Here is a 23,388-nt window from a genome sequence, read left to right on the forward strand (position 1 = left end):
ATGTTCAGAAACTGCTCGACTTCAGGTTCACCAGATGACTCAGGGCGATTCATGACATTCCAATAGCTAGGAGTTTGCTTGAGTTGAGTGAGGATGAATTTAATGACATTAGTACCCAGAATCAACTGATCCCTCTGTCCCGGGACAACAAACGTGGGTACACTCACCAATGTGCCACACACATTCATCTGCAACTGATAGACCCCCTTCGGTCTGACTCGAACACCTCCACAGCCAACAAGAAGAAGGTCCATGTGCGACTGGTCAACCTGTGCAGACATCCCCATACTCAACAGTTCATGCTCTGTGTCCTCATTGATTGTGCATGCCATAGATCCACTATCCATCAGCGCTTGAACTGGAACTTTGTCATTCAACATTACTGAAGTATAGAACAGACTGTCTGCCTTCTCCAACTTCGTGACATTCTGAAATAAGACGATACCATCACCAGAGACAGACTTGCAACATTCATCATAAACAGAAAAATCATCGTCCACATTGAGGGTTTGATGCTTTGCACTCACATAATCCCCTCCCATACGTGAGTGAATTAGTTTCCCTGAGCGTGCGGGTCAGAAGCAGATGGACTAGCAGAGCTGACAACGTTGATGCATTGCTTCTGCTGATGCCCAATCTCCATGCATGACAAACATCTCCTTTCTCTCATACAATGTGAACGGGTGGAGTGATTCCTATCACCGCAGACTCTGCACGGGGAAAAACTGCGCCACTGAGTTGTTCTCTGTCGTGGGGCAGGAGCAGTCTGACTAGTGCGCTCCAATACCCTTTCCAGCATACTCAAGACGCGTTCCAAAGTGCCAGACTCCGAAGTTGCAGGAACGGCAGTCTTCGAACAATTTACAGGGACATTAATAGGTGTGTCCGATTTCAAAGTCTCTCCCTCTGTGACAGCATGAGGGTAGGTTGATAATTTAGCTGCAGCGACTTGGACCACATTAACATTATGTGCGACTGTAGACAGCTTTTTAGACTGAACTTCCCTCTGGTGCTCGTCAATGGCTTCTTGAATTTCTGCAACTGACCATTTACTGATAGGTTTACATCGAAACATGCTAGAAAGGTTCGGCTCCGAACAGTTTCTGATGAACATCATTGCGATTTCAGAACTCATGTCTTTCATCCTTTCGCCTTTTTTCTGCAAATGGCTACCTGCTAACTCAGCAGCTGCGTTCAATCTTACCCAGTAATCAACAGGGCACTCATTTACCATGGGTCGCGTTGCGTAAAAGTCAGCTAGCGGTAGACATGATCCAGGACTTTCACTGAAGTAACGCCTCAACACTTCATAGATGGTTACAGGGGAGACGGCTTCGTCAGGGCTGCTTTTGAGTCTGACCTTGACAATGCTCTTAGCCCTGCCTAGCAGGTGGCTCAGTATCTCGTCTACTTGATCTGTGTCAGAGCAATCCGCTTTGCGGAGATACAATTCCATTAACTCAATCCATTCCTGAACCGTATATTTGTCTGTGCCATCTCCTCTAAACATTGGGGGCTCTTTGACGTCTGGCTTGACCATCAGGGTGACATTAGTGAGATTGCGGCTAGCGATAGAGGGTTCTGGCGCAACAGCACCTAATGGGACTGAGCTGGAGGGTGTGACAGGGCTTTGGCTAGCTAACAGCCGTGTGACGATGGACTCCCCTATTTGACTGCCTAATTCACCGATAAGATCACGTAACTGCTCTGCAACGTTATCATTAGCATCACTAGGAGTAGAGGCAGTCGGCCCAACAGGATGTTCAGGTACGGTATCAGACGATTGGGGACTGTAGACTAATACCCTTGGTTTACCAATGACAGGTTCGTCCACCCTCAACAATCCTCTACCCCTCCCAAGATATGGAGTTATCATGTCATAGTCTTTCCTTACACCAGCCATAGTATCAATTTACAACAATGAAAGGAAAAAAAAACCGGTCCAATGAATGTCCAATAAGTAAGAGGAGGAAAAACAACAGTTCGATAAGTCAGTCCACAAAAGCAAAAGTTTTTTTTTTTCTTTTTACAGTTACCAGTTCAATGGCGAAATCGATTCCACAGCTTCCGCATGAAGCATCCAGGCATCACAAACTCGTTGCACCACTCCGGCGATCGGCTGCGGCCAATCCAGTTGATCCAGTAGGTCACGGCACCATTTTTATGTAGCAGTTTTACTCTGGTTGTGTTTATTTTCTATTCAATGAAGACAACGCCGATTGAAGAGGTCTCAGGATCTTTATTCAGCACGCTCGTCAGATGAGCGAGAGAGAGCACACCCGACCCCGTCAGCGGAAAATGTGCTTCTCTAGATGTTAATTTAATCAGCTAATAGTTACAAAACATAGGGCAAATAATAAAATTAAATAAAATCACAAAATACAGAACGCCACAAAGCATATAGGTCACCCTTAAATGACATACAAAATAATATAAAAGGGAAAACATAATGTCTTCACCACTTACTTGCAGTAGTAAACACATTAAATGGAGAAAAATGTTAAATTAGGGGTTAAATTACACAAAACACAGGTTAATTGCACAATCACATCACTTTTGCATACAGACCTCACTTTTTTTGTATGTATCAAACACATTTCAAACATTTCTCAACATAAAACACAATAAACAGTTTAACATACCTGCAGAAATACAGAGCACAATTAATACTCTTTTTTCCCGTGAGATACACGTCTCTCCCTCTCAGTCTCATACAGCTCATACAGCACAGACAGCTAGTAAGCAAAACCAGTCTCGGTAAAACACTCAAGCAATTAACTACATCCAATTTCATGACATCACATTTCACTTAAACATTGTTTATCTCATGAAATAAGTCGATTACATAGTTAAATATACTTCAAAATGTTCTTACCAGCACGCTCGTCAGATGAGCGAGAGAGAGCACACCCGACCCCGTCAGCGGAAAATGTGCTTCTAAATATGGCGCTGATCGCACATCGCACGAGCTATCGTTGCGTCACCAATATGTGCCCCATATACAACAGTATTCTGCATAATTGGTTCCCACTAGAACTATGTACATTTTATAGGATTACAACTCACACAAAATACGAAAACAAAAATAGTTAAGTTTTGATGAAGTTCACTAACAATCTTAATTATATTTCACAATTTTTTTTAAACCAGCTACAATTGCAGTGTGCTACTAACCACCGACATGAAATCAACAACCACCTAGTAAATCACTAGCAACCAACCACAACAAGAAGCACTACTACAAGCAATGCCCTAGCCAGCTACAGTAGCAATGAGCTAGCTAACAGATAGCAACGCTAACAACCACCCATAACACCCTAGCAACCAGCTATCACTACTCAGCAATACTTTAAAGGCATACAGTCATTGATTGGTACGTCAGTGCTAATGTGCTTTAGAGATCTCAAGGATGTACAAAGAAAGAGCAGAGAGCTGCATCAGCTGGTCAGAGGTGTCTGAGAACCAGCGTGAGGAACTACTCTTACAAACACATCTCTCTCTCTCTCTCTCTCTCGCTAAATAATTGAACTGTTTTTTTCTCTGTCTCTTCCTGTTTTTCTTTTTTTTTTTGCACTTTTGACCTTTTTCTCTGCTCTTTCTGAAAGTATATATACTGTATTTTCCCCAACACTCATTGTAATAGATTTCTTGTCAATTATTTGCAATCTGTGTGCTGCCAGTGTTTTGATTATCCTCAAGCACAACCTCACCTACTGTCCTGCCAGAAGACACTCTCATGTCTCATCTGTTCTCAGAGACGCTTCTAAAGTGGTTCACCCACCAGCTCACATGCCCTGTGGATTTCACCCTCACCATTGCAGGAACTGAGAAAAATGGCTTACAACTTTTCTGATTAAATTTTGATTTGACTTGAGATCAATTTTAATACCTCGTTTTCTCTGAATTCTGGGCCTTAGGTTGCCGAATGTGTCAAATGAAATCTGTCACAGGACGTGTTCAAACCAGACAGGATGTATACAGCAAAGAGTGGTAAATAAATCTTTCCATGTTAATAGAGTTTTGTTCCAATTTCAACCATTTTGCCGGTCACTTTGTTTCCATGGTTTGGTTAATAGCAGTTTAGGATCCAGATATACAGTTTACAGTATACAGTTTTTACTCATTAAAGGAACAGTAAACCCAATGCCAAGTTATATACTGTTATCCATCTACACATTATTATGTTTTAAAGCCTGATTTAGAAAGAAATATTTGGGGTTCAATATGTTAAGTGCAAGAATTTACAGAACCATTTTCGTAACCATTAAAATACTCAACAGTATAGCCACAAGACAAACAAAAAGCTTGATTTCAGTGTGGAAAAAATATGCAATTTTATATCCAATTTTACAACTTCATTGTGATGACTATGCAATGCAACTTTAAAGTGACTAAATTATTTAAAAAGCTCAAATAATAAATGCTTTTAACATAAAAATTAATGTGAATGCTTTAAAAAAATTAATCACATTTCTGTTGTTAAATCCTCCAAATATTGGTGGAATTAACTTTCATTGCTAGTCCCTCACAGTAACTTATTTGCTACGGAAAAGTCTAAATTACTTTTTGCAGTATACACGCTGTCAAATTAGCTTAACCTGGAATATTGAAACCCTGTATGAAAGATGTTTTAGTACAGATTTACAGTTATTGGCATTACATACCATAACATAAAACAAATTATTTTGTATCAGCATCTGCTATATGGTGCACGCCTAAAAAAAGACTCTTCTCGAGCTCCCATCAAATCTCCAAAGAACCGATCACCAATTCAGATCAGAAGCCAACAGAGGCTAGATGCTAGATGACAGCCAATGCTCTTGAAGTAGCTTTCTGCAGATTTCTGACACTAAATGATGACACGAGGAGTAACTTCACAGATCAAAAGATTGATGGAAGTAATATCCCCCAGTCACTCCATTAGACTGTACTGCAAGAACAGCAAGAGGACAGATCACAGAATCTAATTTAACCCGCTTAATTGGATTGAACTAACTGCTGACTTTAAATTTTAAATAAAATTCAAAGATACAATCTGCACCTTTCTCACTGATACATATTTATTTTCTGATCAGGTGAAACTCTAAAACTGAAAAGCTAAATTTTGTAATTAACAGATTTACAAAAGCATTTTGAGACTTGGTTTAAACGCAATGACGCAATGTTTTGCATATACACACCATGTTTTGTGGCCAAGTGTAAATGGAATGTGCTTATCCAATCAGGCAGCAATACAAACTAGATTAAAAAGTTTGTCAGGAAAAAACTTTAATATTGGCTTGAGAGAGTCTAGCCAGTTGTTTTAAAGGCTTGAAGTTTGAAGGTTTTAATCGGTCAAAGAATACCCAAACATTCTGTTAGGCATAGCTAGCATGCTCCTAACATTTTCCTAGCATGTTTCTAGACGCGGGCATGTTTTGGCACATTGTGTTTTAGCAAGATACTAACATTGTTTGCATGTTTTAACACATTTCTAACCTGTTTTAGCATTTTCTTAGGTTTTGCCTGCATGTTTTGTATTGTTTAGCATTATTTTAGTACATTGCTAGCATGTTAAGTGTTGTTTACATGTTGAAGCTAGTTGCTAACATGTTGAAGCTAGTTGCTGGGCTTAGATAGATAGATAGATAGATAGATAGATAGATAGATAGATAGATAGATAGATAGACAGATAGATAGATAGATAGATAGATAGATAGATAGATAGATAGATAGATAGATAGATAGATAGATAGATAGATAGATAGATAGATAGATAGATAGATAGATACGTAGATAGATAGATAGATAGATAGATAGATAGATAGATTGATAGATAGATAGATAGATAGATAGATACTGCTGATAGATAGATAGACAGACAGACAGACAGACAGACAGACAGACAGACAGACCGAGAGACATACAGACAGACAGACAGACAGAGAGACAGGACTGAGAGAGAGAGACAGACAGGCAGACAGACAAATCTGAAACCAAAATCTGAACAAGGATGTGACCAAAACATTAAATTCATATGTGCCTTGTTGTCTTTCTGCCTTTACTGCCAGCAATTTCCCAGCTTTCGGACACGTCCATTGGTAAGCGTGTGTTAAGCTGACCTGTGAATAGCACTGCTGTGTGTGAGTCCTTTGAGGGACAGCAGATTGACTGTGCTGACAGCCAGCAGAGTACTGTTACTGGCTCCAGTCGAGTACATGTGTTTCTCCTGAATGAGACGGCTGCCCATGTGCTATTATACTCATGTAATGATGTGGTGTTACACAAAGGATTCAAAGGTCTGGAGATTTACTGCACAGTCACTAATCGCTGGGCTAGCTTGACAAGGCTTAAGAGGTAGGAGGAGTAGGCACAGGAAATAAAGAATGAGTCTTTCTAATTCAAGAACATTTCACTTAAAATAATGACTGGAATCGAACTCAAAGTCAAACATCCGAATCGTGAATTCGGGGTCGATCTATCCACTCAGGCTTCAGTGAGAAGCGTTACTTAACGATTTCAAAGATGATGTCGACTGATGAGTATACCAGAAAATTAGGTTTATATACAACACACACTTATGGCAATTTGTAAGTATTTAACATTTTGACCGATTGGTAGCTAAATTGTATCAATTCGTACAATCCCATTCATGTGTTTAATGATCTGCTCCCTTCAAACTGATGGTTTTGTTTAAATGGGACCTTCATAATTTTTTTTAAATAGAATCGACGCAAATTATTTCAGAACGAATCTCATCATACAAATTTATTAGAAATCTCCACTCCACCTCATAAAACAGTTACGTTTTCACATGAGACCTGTAGTGTTTATAATGTCAACATGACATCATGACTTTTGCGTAAACATACATGCCACTTTCGAGTCAAGTGGCGTGTTATCTCTACGCATTTTGAGCTATCCGCGTGTATCCGCGTGTATGTCTACGCCATTAACGTCCGAGTGATTCCGCGTGTCTGTACACGCCGTCAAATGTCAGCGCGAAACGAAGCAAAATGTACATCTACATCTGGGAAGCTAGATAGTAATGTTTTTTCCTAGGATGGTAAGGGAACAGTCATAAAAGCCATTAACCCCAGTGACGGTTAGGTTTAGGGACGGGGTTGAGGTAAGTCATATATTTATATATACAGTAATAACGTTAAGTCAACGGTGTTCATAAACACGCTGAAAAGCGATTATGCGTCTTGATAGCACGCCAAAAATGGAAATGCGAATTGGCGTGTCATACACACGCTACTTCATGAGATCAGTCTGATAATGTTTAGAATTTTTTGCATATTTTTTCGCATTCATATTTTCTTATTTTTTGTCAGCTGTTTTAACGTAAGCATTGTGTCTCATGGCTTTTATTTATGCCGTAATTGACAGAAAAACACAAATTGTGTCATGCCGCCATCGAAATTTCAATTGGGGCGTTCCCAATGTCTGGAATGAGGCATAAGACAGAAATTAAAAACAGGTTAGCAAGATGATTGGCAAGCTATAATGAGAGCAGGAACAAACAAGCATAAAAGGACATGACATGGCCATCTGTTGCATACACCACGCAAAAACTGGAAAGCACTTCCTCGACCTGGAAAGCTCTAATCTGATTTGCTGACTTCATACAACTCTGAGAGTAAAGGCACATAGGCTATTTTAGCCCGTTTGACTTCTTAACTTCTAATATGACTGTCATCTACTTCCCATTAGTCAAGCTCACTGACCTCCTGCAGTATAAAGGCAAAGGGTGAGACAAATTGAACCATCATACATAAAGAGAAAGCGCAGAACAACTGCGGCTTTGGTGTTCATAGCGCAATCTATAATTACATCTCCAGCTATCAAGAGCCAATCGCTCCTGTCTCCCTCTTCCCACTTCAAGAAAATCCAAGAGGGGGTGGTGAGGAATTTAAATGGCTGAAGCATTCAAACCTCTGCCAGGAAATTAATCATCCCTAATTTCTCCTGTTAAAGACTCAGAATGCAGAAAAGCAATAGACATTAGAGAGTAATGCCTTGTGCTTTGACTCTCTCTCTCTGTGTGTAATTGCTTTGCATCAAATGTGTAATCATCTCATCCAAGTATTCACATCAGAGTGCTAATGGGCTCATTGAAGCCAATCATGCCAGGAACCTTTAACAAAAGATGCCTCGATAAATGTCCTCTCAGCATCAGCAAAATGACCAGGGTGATCTGTTTTCTAGAGCATTGTATGTTTGGATAGTCAACTAGACAGGACCAATGTATGAATCCTCTGGTCATGATCTCCACAAGGATAGTGAAACCTGAATTTTGCAGGGCTTGATAAACATAATACAAAAGAATGTAAAATTATTTTAATTCAAATCTAAAATTCTAAAAAAACAAACAATGTAATTTAATAAATAAATATGCATAACATTTAATAACACAAATAGTTTTATAAAAATAATATAAAATAATATAATTTAATTAATGCATAAATACATAAATATTAAGATTTAATCCACAATTTACATAATAAAATACTGATATTGTCATTTCCTGAATACTAATCATATCACATTGAAATGACACTGTGCTTTGAACACGGTCTGACTGTGATATTCCCATATGAAAAGAGGTAATACAAGACTCCCTCGGCCACACTTTCACTCGCCGCACTCGCTGCCTTCCGCTCCACAGACAGAAACAGTTAGTGAAGTGAACGGTCTGCTCATTTTTTATTTAATGTTCCATCATCACTCTATATGGGTTACTGGGCCTCCGTTTGCCACCTGCCTGACCGCTTTTGACTGTTTCACAGCTCCTCAGATTCCACTTGGTTTACTAAGAAAATGCCATTGAATCGTGCTGTTTTCCGACAGCATATGGCTTTTAGCCACGGATACATTAATATATAAAAAACTGAGCCTTAGACACAGTTTTATCAAGCCCACTGATTTACAGAGCAGCTAAATGACTACAAAGTCTCTATAGCTGTAGTGTATTGGATTTGTTCAGTTGATAGTCCACATGATACACACACACACACACATTTAGCAATATACAAGATCAACTGAATGCAATAAAAATGAATGTACTGTAAGAAGAGCATCTCCATGACAACGGTGAATTGCAAGTGGTGTAATAAAGTGAACAGAAACATTACTGTCAGTGCAGTTAACCCTTTGTTGCATTTATTATTAAAATCAAAAGACAAACTTAAAGGGATAGTTCACCCAAAAATGAAAATTCTGTCAGTATTTACTCACCCTCATGTTGTTCCAACCCTGTAAGACCTTCGTTCATCTTCAAATGAAGATATTTTTGATGAAATCTGAGAGCTGGATCACTCCTCCATACTAGTCCATAGGCTTCTTGAGGGATTGAAACTTGCCGGCCTCGAAAAGTTATTAAAGACATTGTTAAAATAGTCCAAGTGACCACAGTGGCTCAATCTTAAGTTTATCAAGCGACGAGAATACTTTTTGTGCTCAAAAACAAACATAAATAACGACTTTATTTCAATTATTCACTTCCTTCTCTTTGCGCCTCTAGTCAGTTAAACTTGTTAATTTGTGTATGATCTGTTGTTGTAGGTCACACGCATCATACACGTGACCAGCGTCGGCCAATAGTGAGCCTACGTGTGACGTAGCTCTACGCAATTACACTAGTTTAACTGACTAGAGGTGTAGTCACTTGGACTATTTTAACGATGTCTTTAATAACTTTTCGAGGCCGGCAAGTTTCAATCCCTCAAGAAGCCTATGGACAAGTATGGAGGAGTGATCCAGCTCTCAGATTTCATCAACAATATCCTAATTCGTGTTCTGAAGAGTAAATACTGACAGAATTTTCATTTTTGGGTGAACTATCCCTTTAATGTTTCTATTGACTTTAAAAGGAACCACTGTCCATATTGCAATATTATATATATATATATATATATATATATATTAGGGCTGTGCAAAAATTAATTGCGATTAATCGCATCCAAAATAAAAGTCTGTGTTTACATAATATATTTGTGTGTGCTGTATATAATTATTTTGTATATATAAATACACACACATGCATGTATACATTTAAGAAAATGTGTTATTCATATATAAAATATTTATATTTATATAACATAGATTATGTATTTATATACATATACAGAATTTAAGGGCAAATAATTCTTAAATATATACATGCATGCATAGGTATTTATATATACAAAATAATTATATACAGCACACACAAATATATTATGTAAAAACAGACTTTTATTTTGGATGTAATTAATCGCAATTAATTTTTGCACATCCCTAATATATATATATATATATATATATATATATATGAAGAGTTCAGATGCAAAGGCCTCTAAGTGCCATTTGAAATTTTCTTCTAGAATGATCATTTTTATCAAGCTTGTATATTTAAGTTCAGTAATTACACTTAAATGGCAATGATAATTACCTATGAATTGTTATTTAAGTGAAATTACTGAAGTTAAATATACAAGTTTGATAAAAATCATCATTAAAGAAGAAAATTTCAAATGGCATTTAGAGGCTTTTGCATCTGAACTCTTCATATATATATATATATATATATATATATATATATATATAACTCCTTTGTCCTTTCCACTCAACAGAAATAGCAATAAATACTCCACAAGTGCTTGGTGCATCACCACATTCATTGTTTATTAAACCTGTGAGTAGAGGTCAAAGGTCAGAAGGCGGTCCCCATGATGGTTTGGATGTTACTTCACATTCTGAATAGTTAATGGCTTTTGAATGATGAGAATACGATCTCAGAAATAATGATGACTGCACGTGACCAGTGGTTTAAATCAAGTGTAAATCTGCAACCATTAAAGGACATGAAGTTTTTATTTACCTGTTGTAAACTGGCCCTCTAAATGTTGGGTCAAACTTGCGAGGTTCACCTATGGAAATAAAAAGGAAACATCTAACGTTAATTAGGTATAAGACATATGAGGTTTAGCAGGGAAAATCATCGACAAATATGAGGTACATATTCTTGTATCACCCTAAAGGGGCGTGTTATCCCACTTATTACTTATTACAACCCAAAGTGGTTCCGGTACCCATAATGAGATCACTGCTGTATATCATCAATACATTTTTAACAATCAAACCTGTTACAGATGGGAAAAGAGCTAACATGATACAGCCTAAACATTCGGCTGGGATTAAAAACAGCTGGGATTTCCCAATCTGTGTCACTGAGAGTGATTTCTGTTGCTTCTGTCAATGAGCGAATGACTGACTACTGGGAAAATTCAAGTAAAAATTACAGATTTTTTAAAATACAGTAGGAAAAGGAAAGAAGATACACGATAGAAATCCAATAAAGCTTGCTTATGTTTTCTAGTTTTATCCCCTCCCGTTTCACCTGCCAGGCTGTCTGTCAGCGAGGAATCTTTAAACTCATGCCAATGCAAGACACCGTGTTTGGATTACTTCTCGATGACTGCAAAATTCTTTGTTAAAGTGACTGCTTTTAGAGGAAAGAGGAATGGCTGAAATTGATCTCCTGTGAATTCGGAAATACACGAGAAGCCTTCATTAAATATACATACAGTCCTGTATATGAATCATTGGGTTTGCTGTATATTTCATTTTAAGGATCTCATGAGACACAAATCACTATCAACATTTCATCTTCCATTGCTCAGAACCATGTGAACTGCACATCCCTCCTGGTATTTCCTGAATTGTTTTTTCTGCAGTCCAAATCATATTGCAACTGCCATGCTCTACACCTTGTCTGAATTGGTCTGTCATCTGAGAAGTGGCACTAAATCGATGGAGATGGCCGTGGCACATTTAGCGGAGTGACTGAGCATTCCATCAGCTCAGCACAATGTGCCTTTTCTCCCATCAGCCACTTGTAACGCTACAGTGAGCAGAGGGAGCTTTCTGACACATGCAATCACTGTGGACTGTGGCCATAGGGGGCATAACGTAGTGATGTTCCGTTTAATAGAGCAATATGAAATATGAAATCATCCTATGCGAGACAGAATTACGTTCCATTCAGGACACTGTTTGATCTGTATATCATCTCAAAATATTACATTCACTTTCATGTAAGTTGTGTGAGAGAGTATGTTTGTTGGCATGGATCTTATGAATTAATCAGTTTAAAAAATAGGTATTGATTTGGTTTAGTCTTTTAACAATGTAAAATTACGAAGTGGCCTTTTAGGGTATTTTTTATAGCATATTTTTGTTAAATTTTGCAGTACTTCACTATAAATTAGAGTGTTCGTTCTATTAAAGGTAAATAGATATTAGTGCTGCCACTCCAGCTGAGATCTTCATACTGTAGTTTTTGTGGCAGATGAACACTGCTCTAATTAAAAAATTATTTATTATACCAGATAAACAAATTATTAACATTATAAGAAAAAAAGTTGTAAACTTAGGAGTTAAAAGGCAAAATATTGCATGAATAAAATAGAAATATTTTAGTTAAAATATGTTTAAAAATTACAAAGTGTGATTAAAGGTATAGCCAAGGCATCAGCTTCATCATTGCAAGAAATAGATCTTAATTCTATTAATACTGTAATATTATTTTTGTAAATGTGACTCAAAATATTACCACAATAATTAACTTCCCATATGTATCCTTATTCTTGAACATTTATGGCTTAAAAATGTAAGGCCTTATGAGACTATAAATGAGATTATATATAATATACTGTATGTAACACTTTACAATAAGGTTCATTAGTTAACATGAACAAAGAATGAACAATACTTCTACAGCATTTATTAATCTTAGTTAACATTAATATAAACTTTTACTAATACTTTATTAAAAGTCAAAGGTATTTAGTTAGCATTAGTTAATGCAATGTGAACTAACATGAACAAACAATGAACAACTGTAGTTTTATTAACTAACATACAGTATTGTAAATGTAAATGTATTGCTCATTATGTATTGCTCATTGTTAGTTTATGTAAGTTAATCCATTAACTAATTAGCCTTATTGTAATATATATATATATATATATATATATATATATATATATATACAGTGCCCTCCACAATTATTGGCACCCCTGTTTAAGATGTGGTCGAGGACTTTTAAAAATTCTCCCTTTTTTTTTAAACAACATAGAACCCAAATGCAAAAAAAAGATAAAAATCCAACCTTTTATTTAAGTACATTACTTTGGTGGTAAAAAAAAATGTAAAATTTAAAAAAATAAAAACTTCAAATCATGTGTCCCACAATTATTGGCACCCCTGATGTTAATAGTTTGTACAACCCCCTTTTGCCAACAAGACAGCACTTAATCTCCTCCTATAACATCTCACAAGATTGGAGAACACAGAGAGAGGGATCTTTGACCATTCTTCTTTGAAAAATCTTTCTAGATCATCCAGAATCCTGGGCCCTCTCTTGTGCACTCTCCTCTTTAGCTCACCCCACAGGTTTTCGATTGGATTGGGGTCTGGGGACTGAGATGGCCATGCGGGAGGACCTTGAGTTTGTGACTGAACCATTTTTGTGTAGATTTTGCTACACGTTTTGGATCATTATCCTGCTGAAAGACCCAATGACGACCCATCTTCAGCTTTCTGGCAGAGGCCATCAGGTTTTTATTTAAAATGTCCTGGCATTTCAAAGCGTTCATAATGCCATGCACCCTAACAAGGTTCCCAGGGCCTTTGGAAGTGAAACAGGCCCACAGCATCACAGATCCTCCACCATACTTCACGGTGGGCATGAGGTACTTTTCGGCATACTCATCTTTTGTTTTACACCAGATCCACTTAGAGTGTTTGTTGCCAAAAAGCTCAATCTTAGTCTCATCCGACCAAAGCACACGATCCCAGATGAAGTCCCAGTGCCGCTTGGCAAACTCCAGACGTTTACGTTTGTCAGTGTTAGTGAGAAAAGGCTTTTTCCTAGCATGCCTCCCAAACATCTTGTTGGCATGTAGAGAGCGTCTGATGGTTGTTTTGGAGATTTTGTGACCCCAAGATGCCACTATTTGATGCAATTCTGTGACAGTGAGCTTAGGACTTTTTTTTACTTTTCTTAGCATCCTCCTCACTGTGCGTTGTGGCAAGATAAACTTGGGACCTCTTTCAGCCTTGTTTGTCACTGTTCCAGTTGTTTTGAACTTCTTAATGATTCCTCTAACTTTAGATACGGGCAAGATAAGGTGAGTGGCTATTTTCTTGTAGCCATTGCCTGACTTATAAAGGTCAACACACATCTGCCTTACTTGAATGGTGTGTTCTCTTGTCTTTGCCATGTTGACAAATGGGTAAGAGAATTAGGCCTATGTGTCATGTCATATTTATACCCCAGGGAAATAGGAAGTCATGAATTACTAATTAAAAGTTCCTAGATATCCTGACCAACATTAGCAACTACAGAAAATATATATTTTTTAAAAATCAATTACATTTTTCAGCGGAATTGTTAGGGGTGCCAATAATTGTGGGACACATGATTTGAAGTTTTTATTTTTCTAAATTTTTACATTTTTTTTTACCACCAAAGTAATGTACTTAAATAAAAGGTTGGATTTTTCTCTTTTTTTGCATTTGGGTTCTATGTTGTTTAAAAAAAAGGGAGAATTTTTAAAAGTCCTCGACCACATCTTAAACAGGGGTGCAAATAATTGTGGAGGGCACTGTATTGTAAAGTGTAACTAAAATGCACATCTCAAATAGATTTAATAACTAATTTAATTTTCTCTAAAGGAGATCTTGTATTTTTTTTAAATTGCAAGTTTCTTGTATCTTTGGGAACACAGCATGATTGATGCAACACTTAAAATGCACGATAATGTACATGATGTCGTCGCAAGGTTTGAAATGAAGAGATATTAATTGGATTCGCATCTCAACCTTTACCACATGTGAACACTGTGGATCTTTTATTTAATCTACTTTTTATTTTTCGACCTGCCACAAGAGCAGGGACCTCAATTATCCACAGCATGACCAGCTGACATTTGAATACAAAAACAAAAACAGCAGTAGATGTCAAGTGTAGCTGTGAATGAAAGATGGCAGCCCACCTCCTTATAAATTCTCCTCAACTACCTGACTCTCTACAATTCAAGAGTAATTAGAGTTAAGAAAGTTAAAGTCGCTGGAGACGTGGCTTATGATTTAATTCTGCTCTGGCACAGGGCCTTCAGCACTACACACTGATTAAAACAAACAAAGCTAGCTGTTGTGCATTCCTTCAGAAGTATTCAATCAATACGGCCAATTAGAGACACCGACACATACAAGAAAGTCAATATCAAACACCTACAAAACCTAAGGAAACTTGAGACAAACGCTCATTAAACTACTTTTAGTATATACTGTGACTATGTAACACAACTCCAAGTGCGTGACATTTTCTTTTCGATCCAATACTAAGGCCAAAATCAATTTTAATACTAAATCATTTCACAGATTTCTGGGGATAAAATGGGTATTTGAAGCCATTATGATCATCGAACTGGGCTAAACTGCTAATTATCAGACTTATTTGTTTATTTCCAACAGTTAGTGCAGAGGCGTCGCACAAAACACAGCAATAAAGGAATAGATGCCCATTCAATGATATTGAAGACAACACGAGTGATTCATTCTGGGGCTTCCTTGTGTTGAATCGCCTTACAAAATGCGGCACTAGGTTATTGCCTGGGACCAAGAAGCAAGTCAGTGTTTCCCTAGTACTAGCTTCACTGCAGTGGCTCCCAGTTCATTTCAGGATCCAGTTTAAGGTTTTACTGTTTGTTTTTAAGGCGTTGCATGGCCTAGCTTCTAAACGTGAGCTTATTCAGGTCTATCAAATGACAAGACTATTGAGGTCATCTCAAACATCACTTTAAATGGGGTGATAAACTGAGAAATCAAATTTTCCTCATTATATTATAAGAATATCCTGTAAGTTTCAGAACTGAAAACATCCAATAAAAGCTTTTATTGACACCAGGCTCAGCAAACGACTTGTTTTTCAAAGTGGGAAACTAACTAGGAACTCAGGCAGGCAAAACAGTAACAGAACACAGTAAAAATTAAACCAAATCTTGAAATATTGAGACTTTTTGTTGGGCAAAAAAGATAATATAATGCAATTGCACCACTGAAATAAATATTATCATTGATTTTAAATACTGTCTGCATGACTGGACTCCTTAAAATACACAAGGCATCCTGCACTTTAAATAATTCAAACTCTCCACACAGTGTCTAGCACAGTCTCCCTGCTATGTTCACAACAACACTCACATTATAACACATTATGCACATTATATGCAAATTATTTAAATACTACCATTTAAAAGTTTGGCGTCAGAAAGATTTTCTTTTGAAAGACATTAATGCTTTTATTCAGCAAGGATGCATTAAATGTAGCCTGAGTGACCACTGATCTTTATATAGATCAGTGAGCCTGACTAAAGACAATCATCAGAATGATTTTGTGACACTTAAGACTGGAGTAATGATGCTCAACATTTAGCCTTACATCACAGGAATAAATTACATTTTGAAACATATTCAAATAGAAAACAGTTTTTTGAGGTTGTAATAATATTTCACAATATTAATTGTTTTAACTCTATATTATGTTCTGAAATGAGGCAAAATCCTCACTTTTTTTAAGCCAATGTAAATCTATGTGCCCGGCTAGTTTGAACCGCGAGAGGTGTCAAAGCTTACGCTACTCCTACATCCTACGTCATACATCGTCAAGTGTTCTTCTGGTGTAAGGGGACTTGCGTATGGTCGTCTGCTGGTAAACTAGTTTTTTTAGTTGATAAAGGTTTAAATATGAATTTATTTATTTTTTTACACAAACGCATCACTTCACTTCAGAAGGCCTTTATTAACCCCCCAGAGCCGTTTCGAGCACTTTTATCATGGATGGATGCGCTTTGAAATACTTCCAAAACCAAAAACCAATTCGCTCCCATTATAAAGCTAGGGTTTTTTTAAAATATAATTCTAACTGTAACAGAAGAATGTTATAAACAAGGTTAGAAAATCATTGGCTAATTTTCATTTTTTGGTGAACTATCCCTTTAAGAGTACTTCTTCAATGGCTCAAAATACATCAGGCTTGCTCTACTGTGGTAAACATACAGTGGATTTGGCCCAGAGCCAGAGCATTAATGAAAGCCAAGGAAATCCTGAGTTTAGCTAGGCTTCAGAGGTGAATGGATGGGTTGTTTTATCTCTCTATTTGGTGGGACGCCTTCCATAGGCGCCCCTAGAACGAGAGCTACTCATTACAGTCGGCACTGCAAATGACAAGCACTTATAACATCTTTATTCTTAGAACAAGCTTCACTATGGTGTCTGATGCATCTCTGGTGAGGTGCACGACTTTTGAAGATCATGTTTTATTTCACAAAGTAAATTAATTCATATAATGCCTGTATTGGGAAAGATACACACAGAGCTCCAGTCGCACACATGTTGTTGGAAGTATATCAGGCTGTTTCTCTGTTTCTGTTCATTAGCGCAGAGATATTCTCACCATAACTACCTATCATCACTGCTCAACTCCTCCTTAAGGGCCATTCAGACTGACAATGTGATTGCAGAGTCGAGCCTAAGGAGGTCTGTAACACCTGGAGAAAGTCATCCATTAGTCATCTCGATGCTTCAGCTGCTGCCTCTGGAAGTAGGCAATTTCATGTTTGCCATCTCATGGGTGCTCAGATCTGATCTCAAGTTGTTTTGAGACAAAAACCTGAGCTGGGGCTTATGTTAAAAAGGCAAACTTTGTGTTCTTGTTTGTTATCTGCGGCTGTGAATTTATTTATTTATTTATTTTTATTTATTTTACCAGGAAGGTCCCATTGAGACGCAATATATCTTCTACCAGGGAGTCCTGGTCAAGATAGGCAGCACAAACAAAAAGTACAAAGTAGTACATAACACAACATAGTAACCAAACGAAAGTACCCATATCTGAGAAACAATACAAATCCTGTTAAACATTTACACCGTTCTATAAAAACAGACTTTCAGATGTTTTTAAATGAAGCGAGAGATGGTACATATTTCATATGTGAAATACCCTGAAGCTCATTCCATAGCTTATAAGGAGCATAATTAGAAAAGTCTGATCTACCTATTTCTGTATGGAAAATTGGATTCTTGAGTAAAAGTTTGACTGTTGATCTAGTATTATAGATGCTAGTATGTCAGTAGACTAGATACATACTGTGGTAATTTACCCAGTAAGGCTTTTAAAATAAAAATCAAGATATGATGTTTCCTCCTAATGTTCAGAGAAGTCCAATTTGTCAATTCAGTAATATGTTCGCACACTTAAACCAGTCACAAATCGTAAAGTAGCATGAGAAACAACATCCAATTTTTTCAAAGTATTTAAATGCACATGGATATATATTATCTCACCATAATGACAAAAGGCACTTTCCACAAATCGTTTTCGAGCAACAAAGAAAAAAACAAAAAACAACCTAATCTTGGTCTCAATTTCTTTAAAAGAATATCAATATGAGTACTAAAAGTAAGTTTATCATCCAGACAGATTCCAAGACATTTATAGGATGCAATAAATCTTATAATGATGGTGCAGTTTTCATCATAAAATCATTAAATTATAATCTGGAGTGGGTGAAAATCATGTATTTTTTTAGCATTCATCACTAATTTTAAATTACCAAGATAAGTCTGAAAAGAATTACAGTATAAGCATTCTCTAAAGAGTCCATTGCCACTTTTATAGATGAAGCCATTGTGTAGATGATAGTATCATCTGCATAAAAGTGTACTTTAACTGTCTCCAATCCTATGCCAAGTTCATTTATATCAATGGAAAATAAAAGAGGTCCCAAAATTGATCCTTGGGGGACACCTGTGAAGCTAGTGGCTGAAAATCAATAGACAATCACCAATGATGAATAAAATGGATGGATATCTCCAGTGACCAATGACATGTATGGCCAACGAAAAACATTTTTATCAATGAGTAACTCCAAGTCATGGTAACATTGGTGTCATCATGAAGTATGCATGTTAAAGTGCGAGAAAAAAGTGCAAGGTCCGCAAAACTTAATTGTTGATTAATTGTTGTAAATAAGACATGATAATGTCAGAGGCCCAAAAAGAGGCCCAAAAACCCCACCGGGTACCACTCATCTCCACTACAAATAGGAAAAAGAGGCTACAATTTGCAAGAGCTCACCAAAATTGGACAGTTGAAGACTGGAAAAATGTTGCCTGGTCTGATGAGTCTCGATTTCTGTTGAGACATTCAGATGGTAGAGTCAGAATTTGGCGTAAACAGAATGAGAACATGATCCATCATGGCTTGTTACCACTGTGCAGGCGAGTGGTGGTGGTGTAATGGTATGGGGATGTTTTCTTGGCACACTTTAGACCCCTTAGTCGAAATTGGGCATCGTTTAAATAGAAGACATCCAGTAAGCTATATCTCTTCTACCAGATATGTATGGCCAACAACAAACATTTTTATCCATGTATTTAAGTATGTGCAAGAAAAAAGTGCAAGGTGCTCAAAACTTAATTGTTGTAAGACATGATAATGTCAAAGGCCCAAAAAGATACAAAAAAAAAGCTCCATACACAGAAGGAAGCAAGAAAGACTGTCCTCATTTGCCAGGGATATGACCATATCCTCTTATCCTGTTAAACAGGCCCAGTGTCTCTGTGTCCCTTGGATAAGTACTCAGAGACAGGATTGATTACTGTGGACAGGCTCATCCCAATCCCTGCACAGCAATGAGGGAAAACCCTGAAAGCGGACAGAGTTTACTTTTGTTGTACAGGTGTACTCGACAGATGTCCTCTAGGTGAAACTCTGGCCTGTATATTGATATGCTCACCAGTAACCCAAAATGATCACAGCCAACTCAATAGAACAGCTGAGAAACAAAAACACTTCTTAAAGTAAAACAAATCATAGGTTGTAGGAATTGTTGTGTGCAAAACATTAGACACAAGAATTATATGAGCATTTGCATAAGGAGCCAGTGTAACTGACGGATGTCCTTCTCTTTATCTTAACACTGCTCAGCGGTTCCATGGAAACAGACATTCAATTCATCCGGGAGGCTTAATTACATTAGCTTAATGTGTGCCACTGCACGGATCTGCAACAATTTAGATGAAATTAGACCATTGATATTTACCTCAGCATTAATACCAAAGAAATTGAGGTTTAAATTGGGATCACTAGGTGATAGTTATTAAAGGGATAAATCAGAGAAAAATGTCAATTCTGTTACCGTTTATTGACTCGAATGCATAGAAGATAGAAGAAATAAATACAGCATCGACTCTTAAAAATACTGGAACTAGTGGAAAAAATACTCTTTTGGTTTTTTTTTTTATTCTTCACACTTCATTTTCTTTTCTTTTTTAAGACGTGTTCACTGAAAGGTTCTTTGAGGAACTCAAAATTCTTCTTTAAAACGAATAAATACATATTTTGAGTGTAATTGTGACTGTTCAGCTTAGCAGTTACATGATAGAAGAAGGGAGTAAAGATAGTGAGATGGGACCGGCTAACCCTTTCCAAATTCTTAAAATCATCTTTACTGTTCAAAAAACTGATCTCAGATCCATGGGATGCAACAACTCCCACTGGGTGACAGAGCTCACATCCAGACGGCATGGGTCAGACCCGTAGAGTAGGGGTTTATTAGGAGCTTTGTCTGATCCAGATTGAGCTCTCTGGTCCAGAGCGCACCTCCACACGCAAGCGGCCTCCCTCAGACAGGATTAAAACTCTGATTGGTCAGATCAGGGGATAACGGCGGTCAGCAGGAGAAGTGCTAGTCAGGTACCTGAGCAGCTGGACTGACAGATGATGCTGTTCGCTAATGAATGAGAAATCTGGCAACAATGGAAGTAAATCCCAAAGCCGTAACTCAAAGTCACATCAAATTATATCTACCTACAGCCTCCCCGTTACACTGGAGAAGTAGATATCCCTCATACACTCTTAGAAGATGGTTCTATTTAGAACCAGAAATGGTTCCATCCCCCGCTTCATATATGGAACTCCAAATTGGTTCTATATAGAACAATTTTTTTTGGTAAAAGGTTCTATTGGCCATGTATGGAACCCCAGGGTTCTATATAGAACCCAGAAGAACCATTTTTAAGCGTGTATAGAACCTTTTAAGGAAAATCCTAATGAAATTCGTACGCATTGCATTCGCCACGTGTGACCTACGGCGTCAGTTGCATCACTTCACTTCCATTCACTAGTCTTTTCTATCAACTGTAATTGACAATGTCCAACGTAATATCAAAGATGGCGGTATAAATAAAACTGTAAATTCTCATCACATTTGAAATGACAAAACTCAAGAGCGGAGCATTTGAGTCGGGCAGAACACAAAACTGGCAGAAAAGTGACAGGATTTAAAACCGATGACACGCAGATTATATCCATGCCTATTTAAGTTACAGAACCAGCATTCAGCAAAAAGTGTCTCTCTCGCGTTGTATGATATTACAGAAGACTAGATGTCCAGTTAATTTTGAGCATTTTGGGATGGTGATAGTTTGGGATAAATACATGTATCCTTTTCAAATCCAGGCATTAAATTGGATTTTACATACATTCTCACTTCGATTCTGGTGCCCTGAAAGTAAGATTACAGCTTTGTTCATGATTAAACTTCAGCCACTTCATGTAACTTATCAGGCACTTCCTTCCAAGAGCAAAACTTCCTCACCTCCTTTTGTGTGTCAGTCTATGGCCTCTCAATGAACCGTAACTCTGCAGCAAAAAGACTTACAGTTTTCCTCTTCAGAAAACGAAGGAAATTTGTTACGTTCCTATCACTACCATCATAATCGTTTTCCTCACATAAAGTTTCTTCCTGAATGGCACATTAAAGCGATGAGCTCTTATATAACAGTGGAGAAACACCCCCAGAATCACATACCCACACACCTCATCCCTCACAGCCTTCAAACTCAATTTTTTTATCTTTCTGTTTGTATGATTCTCTATTTTTCGGTCCAGAAAGCAAACTAATACATTTCAGAGCGCCCCGGAGAGTTTCCCATCCTGATTTAAATGTGAGGGAGCTTGAATCAAGCATGTAGTAGGACTATCATCTCTGGCCATATTTAATTCTTCTTCCTGTGGAGGTGCAGTTAGTGTCACAGTGTTGGTTTATGTTCCCTGGTGTCCACTAGAGGTCCTCTTCCATCACGGTGTCCTTCACTCAGACTACAAATCCCATCATCCTGTTTGTCACTCATTGATTATTGCACACAGCTGTTTCCCGCCACCTTGTTACTATCTGTGTGTAAATGTACCCTGTTTGTTTCTGTGATTGTCGTAGAGTCCTTGTTTAAAGATGAACTGAACTGAAAAATATCGACGTTGAAAACGTGTTGTTTATGACAATTAAAAGTAAATTACACTAAACATTTTTTAAAAATATATATTAATATAGCTTTTTTAAGCAACGCAAAATTGCGCTTGTTAGCGCTGGCAGTTCCGATGACGTCACTGGCATGGTAGGACCCGCGGAGCGCCATAGACAACAGCTGTAGGTCCTGTATACACAGACGAAAATGAGCGCTTTTAACGGCATGGATTACGCATTTGAGCCCGTGAGGGACAGGCCGGTAGTGTCTGACTACCACCACATGGAGGACGATCAGTTTCAGGCTTCACTTGCAGTACAGGATCGTTTGGGGGAAAGTGACTGTGGGCGCGAGCGCTGTGGAGCATAGACACTGCACGGAGACGATCAGTTGCAGAGAGGTCAACATGGACAGTTATTGATCGGCGAAAAATGCATCACCATGCACCGTTCATTTCGGATGCTGTTCGGTGAGAGAAACGTGTTGAAGGAGGCTATGCTGTCTCTAATGGATGTCCGAGCTGAGACGCTGGACCGCCCCATAAGTAGCAGGGTATTTTACGAATAGGTGACGGCTGGGCTAACTTGTTAGACTTTTCTCAGATTGTTTAGATTAACAGCGTACTGGCAGTTCACTCTATGGGCGAGGGTGCATTTAGGAAGGAGAAAATCCCATCCTTTACAGTGAACTATACATCAGGGATCTTTTCCCCCTCACCCGAATATCAAGGATTCGAATAACGTTAACGTGATGCATTGAACTTGTAACTTGTGTAAATAAAACATTTCGTGCATTGTCAGACGTTTCATGTACTCATTGACGAAAGTACACATCTCTAAATAGTGTGTTGCTAAAAAATCTGTTTCCTCAGCCATGTCAGCTAGCCTCAGACTGTTTACAAGCTACGCCTGTTCTGCTGGTGCGGGTATAGGCAACGGAGTGGCTTACCATGCCAGTGACGTAGTCGAACGTTGAAATCCATCATGGCGGCGCCCGTGTAACAAAAACAACACTTTCAATGTACCATTTTATCCCTTTTAACAAATTCT

General features: G+C 37.8%; 1 protein-coding gene across 2 annotated transcripts in view; it reads right to left on the reverse strand.

Annotated features, from left to right (window-relative positions):
- Nucleotides 1-23,388, reverse strand: part of slc44a5a (solute carrier family 44 member 5a) — a 91,586-nt gene that overhangs the window by 41,456 nt on the left and 26,742 nt on the right. For both annotated transcript variants that reach the window (XM_039677756.2, XM_039677757.2), the window contains exon 2: nt 10,844-10,892. In XM_039677756.2, the coding sequence (XP_039533690.1) occupies nt 10,844-10,892 (49 nt within the window). The remainder of the gene's footprint in view (nt 1-10,843; nt 10,893-23,388) is intronic.

This window comes from Pimephales promelas, chromosome 5, assembly GCF_988280905.1.
Source record: "Pimephales promelas chromosome 5, fPimPro1.hap1.1, whole genome shotgun sequence".
Lineage (NCBI taxonomy): Eukaryota > Metazoa > Chordata > Actinopteri > Cypriniformes > Leuciscidae > Pimephales > Pimephales promelas.